Source organism: Gopherus flavomarginatus, chromosome 15 (genome assembly GCF_025201925.1).
Source record: "Gopherus flavomarginatus isolate rGopFla2 chromosome 15, rGopFla2.mat.asm, whole genome shotgun sequence".
NCBI classification, from domain to species: Eukaryota; Metazoa; Chordata; order Testudines; family Testudinidae; genus Gopherus; species Gopherus flavomarginatus.
Window position 1 is genome coordinate 14,654,571 of NC_066631.1, and position 18,918 is coordinate 14,673,488.

Consider the following 18,918-nt stretch of genomic DNA (forward strand, 5'->3'; position numbering starts at 1 on the left):
GTGCCCATACTTCAAACATTACTATACATAATCCATCCCTGCACTGACCGAGCTCCATCCTCCATAGGGTGTCTTAACTCCTTTACCTATGTGCCTTCACCATATGAAAGAAGGTAAGACTCCATAAAAAGTTTCTTTACATTCACACTTCTGTGCAGGGTGGAAACAATAACTGATAAAAATACAATCAGTGAATGGTCTAAGAAGTGGACTTCTTAAATCCTTACAATAGTGACAAACCACAACCAATCTCCACTAAACCACTAAGAGATATATCTGTGACCTAGCAGTTAAAGCCATGCCAAATTCCAAGTTTCTAGTAAATACCACTGAAATGACAGAGCAAGTGTTCAAAATAAGGGTACTAAATACTGCATATATAGTTTTTAAAATGGGAAAAGGGCATTTCCTTCCAGGAGGCAGTCTCAAACATCTTAACTCTATTTTTCTAAAGAAAGTTTGCTTTGGTGCTGAAATCAAATGTGACATTTCTGAACCCAAAAAGGGGAGGTGGGGGGAAAAAAAAAGACTTACGAACATCTACAATCCTCTAGAATTAAAACTTTTGGACAATCTTAGCTGCAGGCATCAATATGTACTTTGTCTATAGTATTATGTAATTTGAAGGACTGTCTCATAACTTATTGGTAAAAATGTTTTTATTGAATTAAAGAAAATAACCCAAAAAATTACAAGAGAATTTGTTAGCACTGCAGCTTACGTTTCTGCACTTAGGTTGACTTTCTCTCCATTTTTACACACACGCTTTCCAATGTACAGTGCTATATACCATGTTCAGTACCAAGCCAAGACTCAGAATGAATTGGTTGCACAGACTGAATATTTTCTAAGAAGATACTGAACCAATGGGAAACTGAACACTTGCTCCAAAGTTAGAATTTAAAAGCAAGGCATACATGCAAGGTGTAAGTACTAATTCAAATCAAGAATCCTATCTGACTGACAGCCTATTTCTAGGTCATAACAGCACAAAACTAAATAATGCTTCAGGGAATCCTAGTCCCTTGCTGCAAAGGCCAGGGCAATAATTCACCAGAAATGTAATATAATAAGACTCCCTTGCACCTCTGAAGAATAATTAGCATTAGCAAAGAGAAGTGCAACATTTTGACCACCCAGAGCTTCTGTAAAAGGTAATTATGCCTAGCATGTATGGAACACATTGATTCAGCTACATTAGGTCATATTAGGAGATTATGCCTACATATCCTACATCATACAGAGGTTCTTCTGAAGACATGGTAGCAGCTGTCACAACATTTGAATTGCTCTAGTTGCACATATTTAATCACTGCACACTTTTAAAACCAGTTTGTTTATGTGATTTCTCAAACAACCGATCCCTCTCATCCCTTACGTATTTGCATGCAACCCGATAATGATTACTAAGAACGGTGGGAGGAGGGACACTAGATATTTTACTTGTCTTCAGAAAACAAATAAAACTGTGCTTACGCTGGGGAAACCAAATATAGCAAGACTGAAATACCAAATATGCATATTATTGATACTGTATCTTGGATAATTATGGTAATATTAGAAAAATCTCTTCTGCACTACTTCCCCCTATTCCTCTCAATTCTCCCTTCTTTACAGATCAATGCAGAGTGCTCAGTAAAATGCAAAACTGGTTAAAGACGTTTGCTGGTTTTCAGAAGTAATACTTTCCACCATTCAAGTAGAAAAAATGTATTTTGCATTTAATATCTTGTTGGAGATTACAAACAAAGCCTATATGTAGAAAAAGTGCTTTATCTCAAGAAGCAAGTGCACAGTATCAAGGAATTTCTTCAAGTCCCTTTGTTAACTAAGAAATATGGAGAACGCATTTGTGATGTACAAACACCAGTATAGACAGCACAGAAATACCCAGGCTGTCTGTCTTGTGGATCTCCCCCTTCACACAAGTGGCATTTCTACATACCAACTCTAACCCAATATTTTACACGTTTAAAAACCTCATCTTCCACAAACCTCCAGCCAAAGTGGACCAGATTGGACTTCTAGCTGAAGGAGTCTACTGTTTCCTCTCCTTTGGGGCTAAGCCAGAGGTGGGCAAACTCCAGCCTGGAGGGCCATCCTGCTCAGCCCGAGCTCCCGGCCAGCCCCGGCCCCTACCCTGCTGTCCCCCCTCCCCCGCAGCCTCAGCTCGCGGGGGGCAGGGGGAGGACTCAGGAGGAGTACTGGGAGGCTGCACAATTGGCCAGAAAGAAATAGCGCTTTGAAGGGGAAACCGCCGTTTCTCTTCCGAGTTCTCCGCCTACGGTTGCAGGGCCACATTCCGAAAGGGACCAGGAGGGGAGGGGGGGAGTGGTGGATGGGGGGAGTCCCAGGGGAGTGGTTAGGGGCAAGGGGTCAGTCAGGGGACAAGGAGCGGCGGGGAGGTTGGACAGATCAAGAGTTCTGAAGGGGGCAGAGGGCAGGCTGTTTGGGGGGCACAGCCTTCCCTACCCAGCCCGCCATACCATTTCGCAACCCCAATGTGGCCCTCAGACCAAGAAGTTTGCCCACTCCTGGGCTAAGCACTACTTTAGCAGTGCTGATAGGTCATTAAACCCAGGAAGAGAGCTTGCAGACTTCTTTGGAAGGAGATAAGAATAGTGTCAGGATGAATATAGGAGAGATTTTTGTATGTAGGGCTTGCTGTTTTAGTTTGCTTTGGGAAGATTTAGTTGTAAAAAAAAAAACCTTAATCTGACAGACATCTTTGGGCTAGGGCTAGGGCTAGGGTATGTGCCAAAATGTTGTGTGACCTCACAAGCATGATTATTGTTCTTGCAGGATCCTTTTTCTTATCAGGGTCAAACACATAATCACTGTGCTATAACATGAAATGTAGGAAGTAGCTTAAATTGTTTTGGATGGATTTCTGATGACATTTGTCCTCAAAAAGACAAAAATAGCAGGGAAACAGTTTTAACAGACATTTTTAGTTTGAATTTACTAACAACACAGAAGGTTCATGCGTGTTTGGTTTTCCCTTAATTCTGAGGATGTGGAAATAGATTTGAAAAACATGAAGCACAAAAATCACACATACATAAGATGCCTTCAGGACACTGAATAAAGGGACTGTATAAAGACAATACTTTTTAAACATCAAGCCTCAACAACCCTTATTAAGTAGAATATCTTTTACAAGCGGGTAAACTGAAGAAAAGAAAGGTAACATAGGCTAAATATATTGCCCAATCAGCTCTGTGGTCTTGGGGGAACCAAAGTACAATACCCAGCCTGTCTGACTCACAAAAGACGTCCCACTGCCCCAGCCTCTGCTTGAACCAAAGCCAATCAGAAGAAAAACTTACAAAAAACAATGAAAAGGCAGCGGAAGAGACACCTAAAACCCTCCAGACCAGAGTGACAGAACTAAGGAAACTCTCCTAGCTTCATTTGCATCGAAGATGGGACATGGAGGTTCCACAGCATACAGAATGGAGAACGGAGATTCCAAAGCAAGAACCGCACTGGACTAGGGGACCAGAAAAGCAGGGAACCAGTGCATGATGGGGAATCTCTGCTCCAGATGTTATAATCATAGATCAAAAGGGTTGGAAGGGACCTCAGGAGATCATCTAGTCCAACCATGAACCCATGCCTGCACACACCCAGCTCAGTAGTTATCAGACCAATTCTAGCAATAAATCCTTTACTGGTATCCAAAATAGTGAAGCTGACTAATTGCATGGTGACCTCCCTTGAAGGAACACCGCCCATAGCCAGGAATGAGTAGTTCCTATTGTCTAGCCTGAAAAAAACAACTTTGGTATACTCCCTTGAGACATCAGTTTACCCACAAATCTAGTGTTCTTCCTTGAACCACTGTTTTTTTCCCCTACAAAAGCCCCCACCCCTGCTAAAGTAAGTGCTCTGATGTCTGGATCCAAAATCTGCATCAGTTCCACTGGGATTTCATCTTCTCCTGACTGATCGTGCTGGGGGCTCTGACTCTCTCCAGCACTCTGAACCCTTATCTACCACCACCACCTGGAAACCCTGATCAATTCAAGATTCACAAACTGGTGAGAACCCAGCTCTCTCCCTCTCTCTAGGTATAGCCTTCTGACCTGGACTTCTGTGAACAGTTACAGTTGAGTTTTCTAAACCTGACTTTTATAATCAAATTTAAGTTTTATTTAATATTATAACTATTGTGTTTGTTTGGCTCCTCATGTATTGTTATTAACTGCAATAAATAACTTTCATGGTTAAGCTAGTTGCTTCTCCCTCTCTCCTCCCCCGCCGTCCCTCGTAGGTGTTTTTTGGCTTCCCTGTTCGCTCTGCAGCAACACTCCTCATAACTAAGCTAAAGATCCCTGCAGTGCCCAAAAATCCGGTGGGGTTTGCTCATCAAGTGGGTTACTACCAGATAGGGTGATCAGACAGCAAAGGTGAAAAATCGGGACAGGAGGTATTGGGGGGTAATAGGAGCCTATACAAGTAAAAGACCCAAAAATCGGGACCGTCCCTATAAAATCGGGACATCTGGTCACCCTACTACCAGAAGAATTATAATATGAAAGTGAGGATAGGGATGTGCTGAACCTGGGGCATATGAGGGTGGCCGCTTGGAAGTGCTGCTCGACCCAGCCTGCTGAGTCCAAGGACATATTAGGAGTCAGCTCAGGAGTGCTGATTAACCCGGTCCTCTCAGACGCGCTCTGTTAATGTGTGCGTGTGTATTCATCTGATTCTGTGGCTGGAAAAACCTAGCCCTAGGGAACCGAGGTCCTGCAGGATTGCTCCATTGGGAGGAAACTTGCAGAAGGGAGAAGTAGAGCTCTGTATGAGAACACAAGTAGTACATTGATAGAATTACAGAAACACCTCCCACCCCAGAAGAGTAACCCTAAGTAATGGGCAAATCTGGCAACACCAAGGTCAGAGTTCAAGTCAGCAACAGCTGGAAACAGAACCAATGAGTCCTGGCTACCAGTTCCATACTTACTACAAAGCCACATTTCCTCCCTATCAATTACCACTATAGCTTTTCAATTCATCAGCATACTTCTAAATAGAACAAACTCTGTCCTTTAGACAATATCAGTGCTCATCAGCTATGGTAGTACATTTTCTGGAACAGCAACAGTTTGTCAATAGCTGAGAGATGACCAATGGGGTAAGCATGAGAGGTGAGGTAGATCGGAAATGGAAAAAAAAATGAATTTGGAATATTTAGTTTTCAAGTCAGTTATAAAAGGAAAACATAGAACCCAATATTAAACTTCAAAAGCTTAATGAGTCCAAGAAGAGACAGCCTCTTGGGTCAATGCATTAAGTAATGTAATCTGTCCAGACGAGACACTCACCTGAAAGAAGTCTTGCCAGAGCTAGTCGTGAACCTGTAATTTGAAATTTAAAAGAAAAAACTTACAAAACAGTTGGAAACGTAATTGATTAAATACCAGAAATAAAGGATAAAACTGTCAGTAAGTTAAAACAATATAATTTACACAAGATGGCAGGAAATTTGTATCTCCCTCGACCAAGTACTACTTTTCAAGTCAATGACACACAGTAGAAAATTTAGGATCCAGTGTATGTAATCCAATCACAAGTACCTCATTTCTCTGAAATCTAGGTCTTTATGTGAGAGGAAAGAACTTATAGCAGGAACTGGGTCACAGTTTAACATTAGCAAGTTCTTGGAATTCATGGACAATAAAAATGTCATTTTGTTTAATCCAAAACCTGGTACAGTTTCACAAATGTCATACAGTAAATTAACACCTTTCCTCAGTTACAAGTACATATTTTGATCCCCAAGAGGCCTTTGTATCGCCTGATTTGACTCTTCTGCACTATGTAGGACATTTCCCTACATTATTCTTAGTAGACGGAAGACTGAACATTAAAAGGTCACATCCTTAAGCACAATTCTCAACACCACCACGTTGAGCTAACTAGAATCAGTTACTTTAAATCCCAAAGCAAGTAACTTGTATTTTCCAGTTTAGTTCGTATGTATTTTAAGTTGTTTGAATGGCAGGAGCACTATCTGCTCTTCAGTGAAGAAGTACTTAACTCCAGCTCATCTTCCCCCTTCCATTGTACACAGTCTAGGAAGTGTATACTCCCTAATATTACATTATTTTACTAATTATAATCACTATCCCTTGCAGAAGAATCCTTCTAGGACTTTCTGCCAAGTTATTCCACCAGTTTACATCAGCACTCTTACTTTTTCAGCTTCAGAAGTATGGATCCCTTGTAGGCCAGAAAGCTGTTTATCTACAAGAATGTTTCTCTGAAGTTAATATCTCAATTCTCCCTCGCCTACCAGACTGCCTTTTGAGATCAGTTTCATCCAAACTCAACTCGGTATCTAAGTTTGGCCAATGACTTCCTTTTAATCAAGTCATAAATTATGCCTCCACTAAAAAATACCAGAGGCCACATGACTCAAAAAGGTATGTGATAAATACATAGATAATTCAGTTTTCAAAACCTTATAAAAATTATTTTAAAATTTGCATCATACTGAAATCTAGCAAAGTTACCAGCTCAGAAAAAGAAGAGCTTGAAGCACTATCACTTTTAAAAGAGATGCAACATTCACCATACTGGTCTGAAGACTCCAGCTGGCTCTCAATTGAAACAAGGTGTGCAGATGCTTCAGCTCCGATTCAGCATAGCACTTGAGCACATGCTTAACTTCAAGTCTATGATTAGCTCTCATTAACATCAATAGGAACTAAGCATGTGCTCACTCAAATATTATTCTTAGCCAATAATTTGGCTAAGGATTACATATTAATACACACAAAGTCACCAAATAACTTTTGAAAATCATAGCCATTACATAGTACATACATCTTGTTTACAGAAGTTTAAAAGCAAGTGCCATGCATACATAAGTGGTACTTTGTATTTCTATATGTATTCTGCATATGACCTAACACATACATTTGAAAAGAATGCTAACAATTCTACTGATAACTTGTCACAGTTAAATCTACATGCTCTTCAGTCAAACCTAGCCTCGGTACTGTGGACATACTCCGCTGAGTTAATGGTCTTAATGGGGACACATACAATCGACAGTATAAAATCGATTTCTAAAAAAACTGACTTCTATAAATTCGACCTAATTTCATAGTGTAGACATACCCTCAGTGAAGGAATACAAGAGCACTGGCATCCTCAAGAAGTTGGAAATTTTATCCAATAAGGAATGCTGTTAAAAGTATGATTTTTTTTCTTGTACAATCCAAATGACAATATAGATGAAACAGCAGGGTGGATAAAAATAGATATTTTCATTTAAGTAGGATTTGATTTAAATAAAATTTATAATTTTGAAATTATAAGTTTAGGTCTTTATAAAAGTTACTATAATAATTAGAATTGAAATTTGTGTGTTTAATTTACCATTTCATTTAATGTTAACTGCTGAACTTATAAAGAAAGTCAAACCCTGAACTGGTGGAAGTCACGGCCAAACACTTTGAGCCAGAGTTTGCTGACGTACTACACCAGCTTTTGACAGCAGTAGCCTCTTTCGCAGGTATAGAAAGAGTTCTCTTAATTTCAGTTTATTTAACTAGCTCAGTTCATAGATTCAGACTTTAAGGTCAGAAGCGACCATTATCATCATCTAGTCTGACCTCCTGAACAACGCAGGACACAGAATCTCACCCACCCATCCCTGTAACAAACCCCTACCCTATGTCTGAGTTACTGAAGTCCTCAAATCATGGTTTAAAGACCTCATGACTAGTTCACTTAAAGTTGAAAAATCTACTGGGAAACAAATCAGAAAATCTTCCAATCTATGAATAAAAATGAGATATGAGAGGATGAGTTCTAAGAATCTTGGACATGGTGATCAGAAACAATTAGTTCAATTCATTAACTACGGATTATACTTCCTCTTCTTAAAAAAAAAATCACTTTTAAAAACACGAAACATTTTGATAAACTTTTTTTTAAAATGTAGCCAGCACATTTAAGATAGATTTTAAAAAACAATTCTAATATGATGGGTTTTTTGCATTTTTTTATAGATTCCAACTCCCATTTGAGTGCAAGTGGTTGACAACTCATGAGTAAAAAAATTAATCTAGCAAATAAGAAATATGTCATTCACCACCGTCTAACATTAAAAAACTTAAGCTATATAATTGCTGAAATAAGTGTGTATATATAGTTTAGCCTCTTGGTTAGCAAACAGTACCAAACTTAGCATAAAGAGTTGGGTTTTTTTCCAAATTGTATTTTAATGATTGCCGACCAATGATAATCAACCTCTTTTTAGGAAAATACCTAAAATGTAAGAATGCATAAGAAGATTACAATATATTACTTAAATCATGATTAAAGTCAGTGATTTAAATCAGTCTACCTTTACAGATAGGCTTCAGTATACTCCATTTCAGAAATGCACTAGTAATCAGTAGGCAGAATTGTCTTGCAGCCCTCTGGTAATTTCCCTTTAAAGAATGATACACTATATACATGAGTGCTATAAAGTCTCAGATCAACACACACACACTTTTAGATCTTTTTTAATTGTTTCCAGTAGGAAGGGGTCATTCAGAACAGACAGGCAGAGAACAAAAAGTTTTGAGGACAGACTCTCGCCTCTGCCTCTTCAATTCGGGGGAACTACTTGCACCGTCTGGGACAAATTAAACACTAGCTCTCCACTAACCCGGTCCCCTCAAGGTTATTCTGGACCCTATGTTGATACCATCAGGCCTCAGCATGACAAACAGGGATTAATTGGGCACAGGGACACAAACTTTTCCTCAATTTCTGACAGAGTTTTCCACAAAAGCTGTTTGTTGCAAATACCTCTGAAAGACGGCCAGAGAAAGTAGAGAGCTATAGACTACCCATCAGAGGGCACCAAAACATCCTATTTTACTGATTGTTTGCAGTACGTTCACAATTGGCATACGTACAAGACATGCACTGCAAGAGAGTCCATTTTTTCCCCTAACCACTCAAGTCTATTTTAAGGGTCAATCCAGTGCACTTCAGATGCAGTCAAACTTTTACCTATAACCATCTAGAAGCGAAAGCTGATAGTACTTAGTCATTTTTGCTAGGTAAAGAATAATTTCAACAGAAGCATACAGACTCCACAAAAGAATACAATAACTAGTCAGAAAAGAGCACTACTACTGTATAGATCTTTGAGAAATTGCCTCTAAAGAAATGGAAAACTTAATTCCAAAATATTAGATGAATAGCACTTGTGTAAAACTCTGAGATTAAGGAAATATGGAGTACATTCAAATGAAACATGATTTACAAAATTCCATCATGTGAACTAACAAAGCAGCCCAGGATTACTAAGAGTTATCAGACAATATTAAACAATGCTTTCAGAGTTTATTAGGAATATGGGTGAGCAACCCATTTGTTTCCTCAAGGGAAAGGATGTTTCTAGTCGGGGGGGTGGGGGGTACGAAAAAAACAAACAAAAATAAAAAAAAAAAAAGACAGGCACAAATTAAAAAGCTTTTAGCAAGTATTGGAGCACATGCCCAGACCTGAAGCATATGAGAAGCCCAAATGAATTTAACAGGACTACTCAAGAGTTTAAGGTTAAGCACAAATAAATATCTTCCTCAATCATGACATGAACTAGCCCAGAAGTCAAATGATAAGTGAAAGCAGGCATTTCAAATCTACTCTATGGACTCATCAGTTTAAACCACTAAAACTGTTCCCAACTTCTAAAGCCAAAAGGACATTCTAATACTAAGCAGGTATAAATTGTATAAGGTATTCTCTTACAAGATCCCAAACAGTATTAAACCTGCACCTAAAACAGTGGTTTTCAACCTGTGGTCTGCAGACCCCTGGGGTTCCACTGACTGTGTCTAAGATTTCCAAAGGGGTCCACACCTCCATTCAACTTTCTTTTATGGGTCCACAAATGAAAAAAGGTTCAAAGCCTCTGATCTAAAGGATGTATACCACAATATAACTGCACATACATATATCAGAAACATTCAAATGCTGGTTACACTAAAGAAAAATAATTTGTTGTTCTAATTTTTCATAATACTTGTTACACACACACACACACACACACCCATAAAAGGCTTAGCAGGAAAGTTCTAGAACACTTGAAAGCAGGGTCAAAAACTAAGTTACACAGAAACATTTTATTTTGACTCTGTATATATGAAAGCGAGTATTATTTCCTTTACAAGCTAGCTGATCCAATACATGACAGAAATTGTAGCAAATGGTTCATGCTCTGAATAGCATTCCACTGTTTAAATTAAGCCCTAACATGATAGGAATGTAGTCAATATTAGTTACAACTACATATATCCAGATTATTCAAGCCACTCACTTTATTCTTCCATAGAATAAATGCAGCTAACACAAATAAGAGTTCCAGATATTAGAATCCTGTGTAGACCTATGAAATATAGTAATAAGAAGTTTTAAAGGTTATGTGTTTGAAACCACCAATATAATTGGCTGGTCTTTTAAAGATGCCATATCCATTAAGTTAGGGGATTGACAACCTTTGGCACGTGGCCCAGCTGGGCCAGTTTGTTTACCTGCCACGTCCGCAGGTTCGGCCAATTGCGGCTCCCACTGGCCGTGGTTCGCCATTCCAGGCCAATGGGGGGCAGTGGCCAGCACATCCCTCATCCCGCACCGCTTCCTGCAGCCCCCATTGGCCTAGAGCGGCAAACTGCGGACGGTGGAATCCACGATCGGCCAAACCTGCAGACATGGCAGGTAAACAAACTGGCCTGGCCAGCCAGGGTGCTTACCCTGGCAGGCCACATGCCAAAAGCTGCTGATCCCTGCATTAAGTATATAGAAATCTATACAAAAGTCTACCAGGCCCCACATTATGCAACAATCAACTTAATGCCAAGCTTCTTTGAGGCAAGGCCTATTACTCATTATGTTTGTGCTAGCCTAATCTTTATGGTTTGTAGGCACTACCTCACTATAAATGTTAAATAATTTGTTATTATAGTCGTGTTACGCTTCGTGAAAAAAGATACAGAGGGCTGACAATTTATAACAGGGTCTGAAAAAAAATCCATGTCAATAGCATGCAGAAATTTTGCCCTGGCTTGCTCAGAGATTTAAGCTACCAATTTATTTAGAGCAGACGTTCTCAAACTGTGATCTGCGGACAAGTTCCATCCAGGTGGTCAGCGGATAGTTCCCTCTAAGATGCGTGCCTGGGTGGCCACACATGAAAGAATGAAGGGCCACCCACCTAATTAGTGGAGCCGTGCAGGCGTGGCTCCACTAATTAGGTGCCTGGACCCTGGAGAAGACGCACATGTAAGGTGAGGTGGTGGCCTTTGGGAGAATAGGGGGTAAGTGGGAGGGGGTGACAAGAGGGGGAGTGGGAAATTTGGGACATGCAGGGCTGCGGTGGCCAGAGAAAGAGGTGACTTTCCCCAGCTCCAGGGCTGCCACGGTGAGAGAGAGACTTCTCTCCTTCCCAGCCTCAACTCTGTGGCTGCTGCGGTGGGGGAGAGACTGCCCTCCTTCCCAGCCTCAACTCAGGGGCTGCTGCGGTGGGGGGGAGAGGGCACATCCATTGCATTAGAAAGGTAAGGCTACGGATATTAAAATATGAGTTGTGTGCTTTTATTTGTAGAACAAAAAAGTTTAATAATTAATCAATTTTTTTATATAGCACTTTTATCCAGAGCACGTTAACAATAGTTAGCTAACAGTACAAACAACATTTGGAAAGATTAAATGGTCCACCAAGATCCTCAGCAATTTCCAATGGTGAAAAAGAAAGTCTGATAACCACTGCTTTAGAGTTTAAGCCTTCATTCTTCAAAAACAAACAAATACACACAGACTAAAAGCTTTCTTGCTTGTAAGATTGCAAAGAACCAAGAACTGGATGCAATGTTATCTTCCTGAGTCTGAAGAAAGGTCCAGTACGACTGTTGCTGCACACAGGTCTATCAAGCAACAGAAAAGTGAATTTAAGACTAGTGAGGTTAAGTTCAGAGCCACATGAATAAAAATGAAGCTGTTAGAATCGTGTTAGTGTAGTTCTGCTGATGCTTGGTAATGTTATGAGCACATAAGACATTGGTGTTATTCACAGGGAAGGAAAACTTAAGAGAGACTATGGGAAGGGATAGAATTATGGAAACATAACTCTTAAAGCAACCAGAAGGTTCTGAATTTGGAAAAAGGAGCTGCCTCCTTTAGCGGATTCAAATTAAAACACCTATTATCCAGAGACTGACAAGAGTATAAGCCCCCTCAGTCAGGTCTAAGTGGCAGCACAGAAATCCTAGTGTCCTACTCTTTCCCAGATACCACCAGAGGCAGGGGGCAATGCTTCTTACTGAGTATGCCTACATTGCAATCCCAGGTGTGACTGCAGCATCTGTAGACATATGAGAGCTAGATTCGATCTAGTTAGCTTCAAATGCAATAGCAGTGAAACCACAGCAGCATGGAGTAACTGCTTGAGTACATCCCCAGAGTCCCAAGTAGGCTTGTCTGAGTATTGCTGCAGCAGCACCCCTATCTTTGTCTTCAATAAATTTCCAGCAATATTTTCCAACCTCTGATATTACAGAGAACATTTCTGTTCTGCTACTGTATTTAGTGACTAACTAGTACCTTTGAAATATAGCCCAAATCATTCTCCAAGACCTGCACAGCTAAGCAGATAAATTAATAAGCTAAAGATCACAGAGCTAATGCACTTTGCAACTCTAAATGACAGTGGAAAGGAAAACTCATAAGATATCATTAGGTAAGATGTTCACAGTAGAAAAATAACGGCCTATAACTTAGTTGTGCTAATACCTGTCCTAGAATATGAAAAAATTATGTGTTAGCTAATATTCCAACCAAAATGTTCTAAAAGTCCTTACACTCAACCAGCTAAGCAGGTGTTAGCAGCAGTGTGATTTATCTACTGTTAGATCATCTTAGCTAGAACATGCTGGCAAACACACACACAGCTTTTATTCTAGCCTAGACAAGGCATATTCATCTTAGATGAGAGGAAATCCAAACCTACAGAACTACACCGACTCAATGCCAACAGAGGCTCATTCTAGCCACCTGCCTAACACCATTCTCAAAACCCTCCAATCCTATAAAAAGTCACAAGAACAGCAGTGTCTTGCACTAAGCTCTGAAAGTCATCAGATCCAGGCTCTGGCAGAACAAGGAGAAGAGGCGAGTTCCAGGGTCAAGTATCCCTTACCATGAACACCCATCTGTAGCTCCTTCTAATTTAAACCAAAGACCCTCTAACTCACGCACCTCAGATGACTGCAACTGTGGGATCACCCAAGGTGGTCTCTACTGGTTTGTCTACACGGCAATCAGAGTACGTGACTACAGATCACCTAGACATACCCACGCTAGCATTTTAAGCTAATTAGCTCAGGTACCAGTAGCAGTGAAGTTGCAGCCGCACTGAATTCAGTGAAGGCTGTACAAGCCAGTCCAGAAGGCCTGGTAATTACTCAAGAAGCTAAGCGCTTACCATAGCTTCTTTGATACCGGTAGTCTGGCATGTTCTATACAAGCCACAATCACTTCAGGGACATACCTTAAGGTTGGTGAAACCCAAAACATTCAGGGTTTTAGAATTCAAAAAGAACACCTTAAACTCCATCCAAAAACCAGTGTCAGCCAGTACAGACCATGGAATTGATGTGCATTCAGAGAGAAACACCACTTAACGTAGATGCCTTTTTCAGTAGCTTTACTTCCCAAATGATTTTAAGGTGTAGCCTAATGTAGAGTGCATACAGTAGTCCTATCTCATGGACAGGAAGGCATGGTTGACCATGGCAAGGAGGAAGCGCACATGAGTGTAGATGACAACTCAGGAGAAGACATACTGTGATCCAGTATAGAGAAGGAAAAAAAAAAAAAGACACAGCCGTGGACTGAAATAGGGAAGCCAAGGCACAGAAAAGTGAGAGATGTAGTAAATGCAGTCAAATAGCATCTGATGAATAAATTTTGACTAATTCCATCAGTATTGACTGAATATTTTATTAAACACACTTTGCAATGGTCAACCATCTCTACAAATGGTCAAGTACTAAGGAATAAAAGCCAGTAAAATTAACTGAACCTATTCACTGAATATTTTGTTCTGCTGTATGACCAAGCAGTAAGTCAATATTTAAAAAAAAAAAAAAATTAGGAAACAGATTAATGTTTCATTTAAGTACCATAAACAATAAACATGACAACTGTGACCTGAATGGAACGGAGGGTGTCAGGGTGACCAGAGTGGGAAAAAAAAAATCTGTGCTAATGGGCATCAAGTCCTGTATGCTGTCCTGTTCTACAATATTAGCTCATTTTCTCAAAAGTTCCATACAATTAACAAATATCATTAAAATACTGTTACCCCATAGAGGATTAGCAGACTGATTTTTTAATTAAGAGACAATAGGTTAAAATGTCACCCTAGACATTGGAGTCTCTGGAATTGCTGGCTTGGGAGATCACAGAGTGTACCATTTCTAGGTTGCAGGTTAAACTTCAGCCCAGGGTTTTAGCAACAGAGTTATAATCCAGTAGTTACTCCAAGAGACTAATTAGTCAGGGGCTTAGTTCACTTCTCAGTAAATAAGTGTCTATGCTAAAAAAAAAACCTACCACCACAGTTGGTTCTCTTGTAGACAATCTCAGAGAGCAAAGCATGGTTAGCATTGAATCTCAACAAACCTCACTAGCAGAGGTGGTCTTTCTAGATTAGGAGAGAGGCATGCTCTACTTTAGAGCATTTGATACTTCCTTCTCTGGGGCTGTCAATCTTGCACTTTTCATGAACACTCCAATTCACTTTATAAACACTAATTTTCAGTGAATTATTTATTTATTATTGAATATACCTGCCACTGAGCTATTTCTATATTCTGTATCCCATAACGAGAAGATAAATGAAACAGACAATTTTCTATTGGATAAGCATACACATAGAAGTTTTGCTATAATTAATAAACTCGGTAGAAAAAGTCAGCTATAATCATCTATCAGGATAACAAACTTCTTTGATTAAGTTACAAGATACTATCCAATTCATATTAGAAAGAGCTCAAAAGTTAAGAGGCATTACTCATTAAGACAGATTCTAGAGCTAGTTACAACTCTTGCATTACAAATAAAGATCAAAACCAAGAAAAGGACAAGATTAATTCCAGAGAATCGATTTGCTAATTCAAGTCTTACACTATATACTTTTTCCATACACTGAGCGGGGACCTAGGTAAAGGTTTCTCCATCTTTCATATCAAATTTAGGGCTTGGCTACACTTGCCAGTTACAGAGCAATAAAAGAGGCCTGGGTGCCCTAACTCACTACCCATCCACACTGGCAAGGCACGTACAGCACACCGACTCCAAGGCTACAGCGCTGCTGGTACTCCACCTCAGAAAGTGGAATAACGTTTGCTGAGCCCCCGCTGGAGTGCCACGGCGCCAGTGTGGACAAGGTGTTGCATCACTGTGCTCTGATCAGCCTCCAGGTTGCCAGAGTCCATCCTGGTTGTCAGGATCCGCACCCGGGCCCGCTGGGATACATGACAGGGATCCCCACATAATACGTGGGGGTGCTGCAGCACCCCTAGTTCCCTGGGGGTATGCTGAACCGGGTAACCAACAGAATTTTAATCAGTTACATGATTATTGTTTTTACATGTTATTTACATCCCTGGGTCACTGCTCTGTGCGGTGCAGTAGCTGCCTGCGAGAGCCTGGTGGCGGCCAACTCCCTCACCCCTCCCCCAGCTGCTGGAGACTGTGGCCAAGCAGGCCAGAAACATGCCGGTGGAGAGGGACCTCTGGCTTGCTCAACCTCTGTCCTCGGCAGCCGGGCCCAAGCTGGAAGCAAGGTGGACCGCCGTACCAACTGGGCTCTCTCAGGCAGCTGCTGCACTGCACAGAGCAGTGACCCAGAGCAGCCAATGTGAGAAGCAGCTGGTCCTGTCCCCTCCACGCCCCACCCAGCCCCAGCTGCCAGGGACAGGGGCTGAGCATGCCAAGGGACAAGTACAGGGTGAGGAGGACAGAGCACCTCTCCCTCCCCACAAGCAGGTAAATGGGGGGGGGCACTTGACCCCATATATCGCCTCTATGCTGCACCTCTTTCCCATTCTCTCCAGGAATATTTTTTGTGATCTCATGACCTCCATACAATAGCCTTGCAACCCCCTTTGGGAACGGGACCCCCAGTTTGAGAAATGCTGCTTTTAGCAATGAGGCCTCCCTAAAACAGAGTAAAACCAAGGAATCCTTCCTCAGGCAGATTTTGTGATTGGCTAGTATCTGAAGAACGTATTTAATTCAACTGGAAAAAAAAAGAGAGGGTAAAAACCATTCAGCCAAAAAAGTGCACTTTTTCTAAACAAAACACAAATATGGATGATCATTCATAAACAATTTTAACATGTCTTGTGATTAGCTTTCTTCATCTAAGAAAGATCAATTCTGTATTTCATATCTAACACTAAAATGTCATAGTACATTAAATACAAAAATGTAAAATTATAAAAGTGATGTTAAGACCTATAGAACTGTTTGGGACATGGGAGAGGATGACAATTAAACTCTCGGTGATTTAAATGCATGTCATGCGTCAGTATATGCATAAGGCAAACCGTAGCGCAACACTCACCCACCTGCAGTAAGCCTGCATCAAAGTAAATCAAAATCTTAACCTCTCAGCTAACGATAAGATTGAAATCAAATTTTAATTAAAATTACCTGCACTGGCAAGTCTTGTAACTAATGCTAATTAGCTCAGTCACATAAGATTTTAACATTAAATTATTTCTTCTAGATAGTCCACTCATTCTTACTTCTTGTTCAGCCAATCGCTAAGACAAACAAGTTTGTTTACATTTACAGAAGATAATGCTGCCGGCTTTTATCTATGTCACCTGAAAATGAGAACAGGCATCCGCATGACACTGTTGTAGCTGGCACTGCAAGGTATTTACATATCAGATACACTAAACATTTGTATGCCCCTTCATGTTTCAGCTTGTAGGCTCTAAAGTTTTACATAGTTTTGTTTTTGAGTGCAGCCATGTAAAAAAATTTTACATTCATCACTTGCACTTCCATGATAAAGAGACTGCACTACAGTACTTGTATAAGGTGAATCAAAAAATACTATTTTATCATTTTTACAGTGTAAATATTTGTAATAAAAATAATGGTGAGTATTGTACACTTTGCATTATGTTGGAATTGAAATCAATATATTTGAAAATGCAGAAAAATATACAAAAATATTTATAATACATTTAAATTGGTATTCTATTACTGTTTAACAGTGCAATTAAAACTGTGATTAATTGTGACTTTTTAAAATCGTTTTACAGTCCTAATAAATGTACTATTCTGATATTTTATACTTCAAAGTCCACATCCTTGGCTTTTAAAAATACACAGCCAATAATGCAAGTATTGTCCGGAGCAAAAAAAAGTAATGCCCCTTGAATACTTAATCAGTGCCTTATACCTAATATTTTAGATATTTTTAAATGTACAACAAAATAACTAAGTCTCAAAAGGTACCATTACGTGCCAAACTCCCATGGAATTTTGATGGCAGTTAGGCACCCAACTGCCTTTTGCCTTTGAAAACCTCCCAAGTGTCTAAGTATAGGCCTAATGTCTAGTGCAGGTGTCGACAACCTTTCTGAACTGGTGTGCCGAGTCTTCATTTATCCACCCTAATTTAAGGTTTCACGTGCCAGTAATACATTTTAACATTTTTTAGATGGTCTCTTTCTATAAGTCTATAATATATAACTAAACAATTGTATGTATGTAAAGTAAATAAAGTTTTTAAAATGTTTAAGAAGCTTCATTTAAAACTAAATTAGAATGCAGAGCTCCCTGAACCTGTGGGCAGGACCCGGGCAGTATGAGTGCCACTGAAAATCAGCTCGCATGGCGCCTTCGGCAACCATGCCATAGGTTGCCTAACCCTGGTCTAGTGCTTTAGAAGTGCCTGATGAAGTCATGGGTGACCACAATAGCCTAAAATAAATTCATAAACAACCCCAGGAAGATAGCATCATTGATGCTTCTTCTAATTGGCTTGGCTCTTAGTACTAACTTGCAAAAACCAAAAACACACCAGATGCAAGATGTAGGTCCCTTCAAACTATTTTCTGTGAGGTTGCTTTAAAAAGATTATGTACTTGTGAGGGCTTGGAGAAAATAAAGAAAGTTATTAGTCTCTATTTTTTAAATATTCTATAGCAACAACAGGGGCACAAGGCAAGTCTAGAATTAACACAACAGAATACAGAGCTGCGTGATTAGAATGCACTGAGTTATGCAAGCAGCACCTTCTGCCCAAGGTAGGAAATGTCATACTGCTCTGTAACCACCCTTTTGGTTATTTGAGAACAGTCTTACGTAAGCTGCAGCCATCCTTCCTAAATCAATGGGACAGTTGCTGCAACACAGGAGCCTTCAGAAAATGACAGGAGAAGCATTGTTGGGAAGACTGAAATCCTCAGCATTCCAAAGCCTTTCCAGAACTGCCACCACCACCACCCTAATAAAGATGGACCTGGCCCCAGAACATGCATCTCCTAGCCTGTTATTGGTTTCCAATAAAAGCACTGTGCCTCCAACACCTTTGATTTTAAGGCAATATGAAGTGAACTTCGTACACACCTTTCACTTAAGTGAGTTAAGTCTTTTCCAGTCTGCATCTCTGGAGTCATCAGATCCAATACAAGTGGGATACAGCAAGATTATTTCATTTACACCATTACAGTTTGAGTTTTGTTTGTGTATGGTAATTTAAAAGACTAAGCGTAAAGAAAACAACACTGGCAAAAAGTCTGAAGTTCTTGTATATACTGACAGGCTTTGAAGTTGTGAGCTTTTTTGAGAAAAAGATGTGAGAGTCACCATGGACAG

General features: G+C 40.1%; 1 protein-coding gene across 2 annotated transcripts in view; it reads right to left on the reverse strand.

The window, feature by feature from the left end:
- The window catches only part of DGCR2 (DiGeorge syndrome critical region gene 2), a 64,009-nt gene that overhangs the window by 42,151 nt on the left and 2,940 nt on the right, over window positions 1-18,918 (reverse strand). Inside the window, exon 2 of one of the 2 annotated variants that reach the window (XM_050923991.1) lies at window positions 5,331-5,363. The exons of the other annotated variant lie outside the window; for it this stretch is intronic. Within the exon in view, the coding sequence (XP_050779948.1) occupies window positions 5,331-5,363 (33 nt within the window). The remainder of the gene's footprint in view (window positions 1-5,330; window positions 5,364-18,918) is intronic. 2 annotated transcript variants of the gene reach the window in all.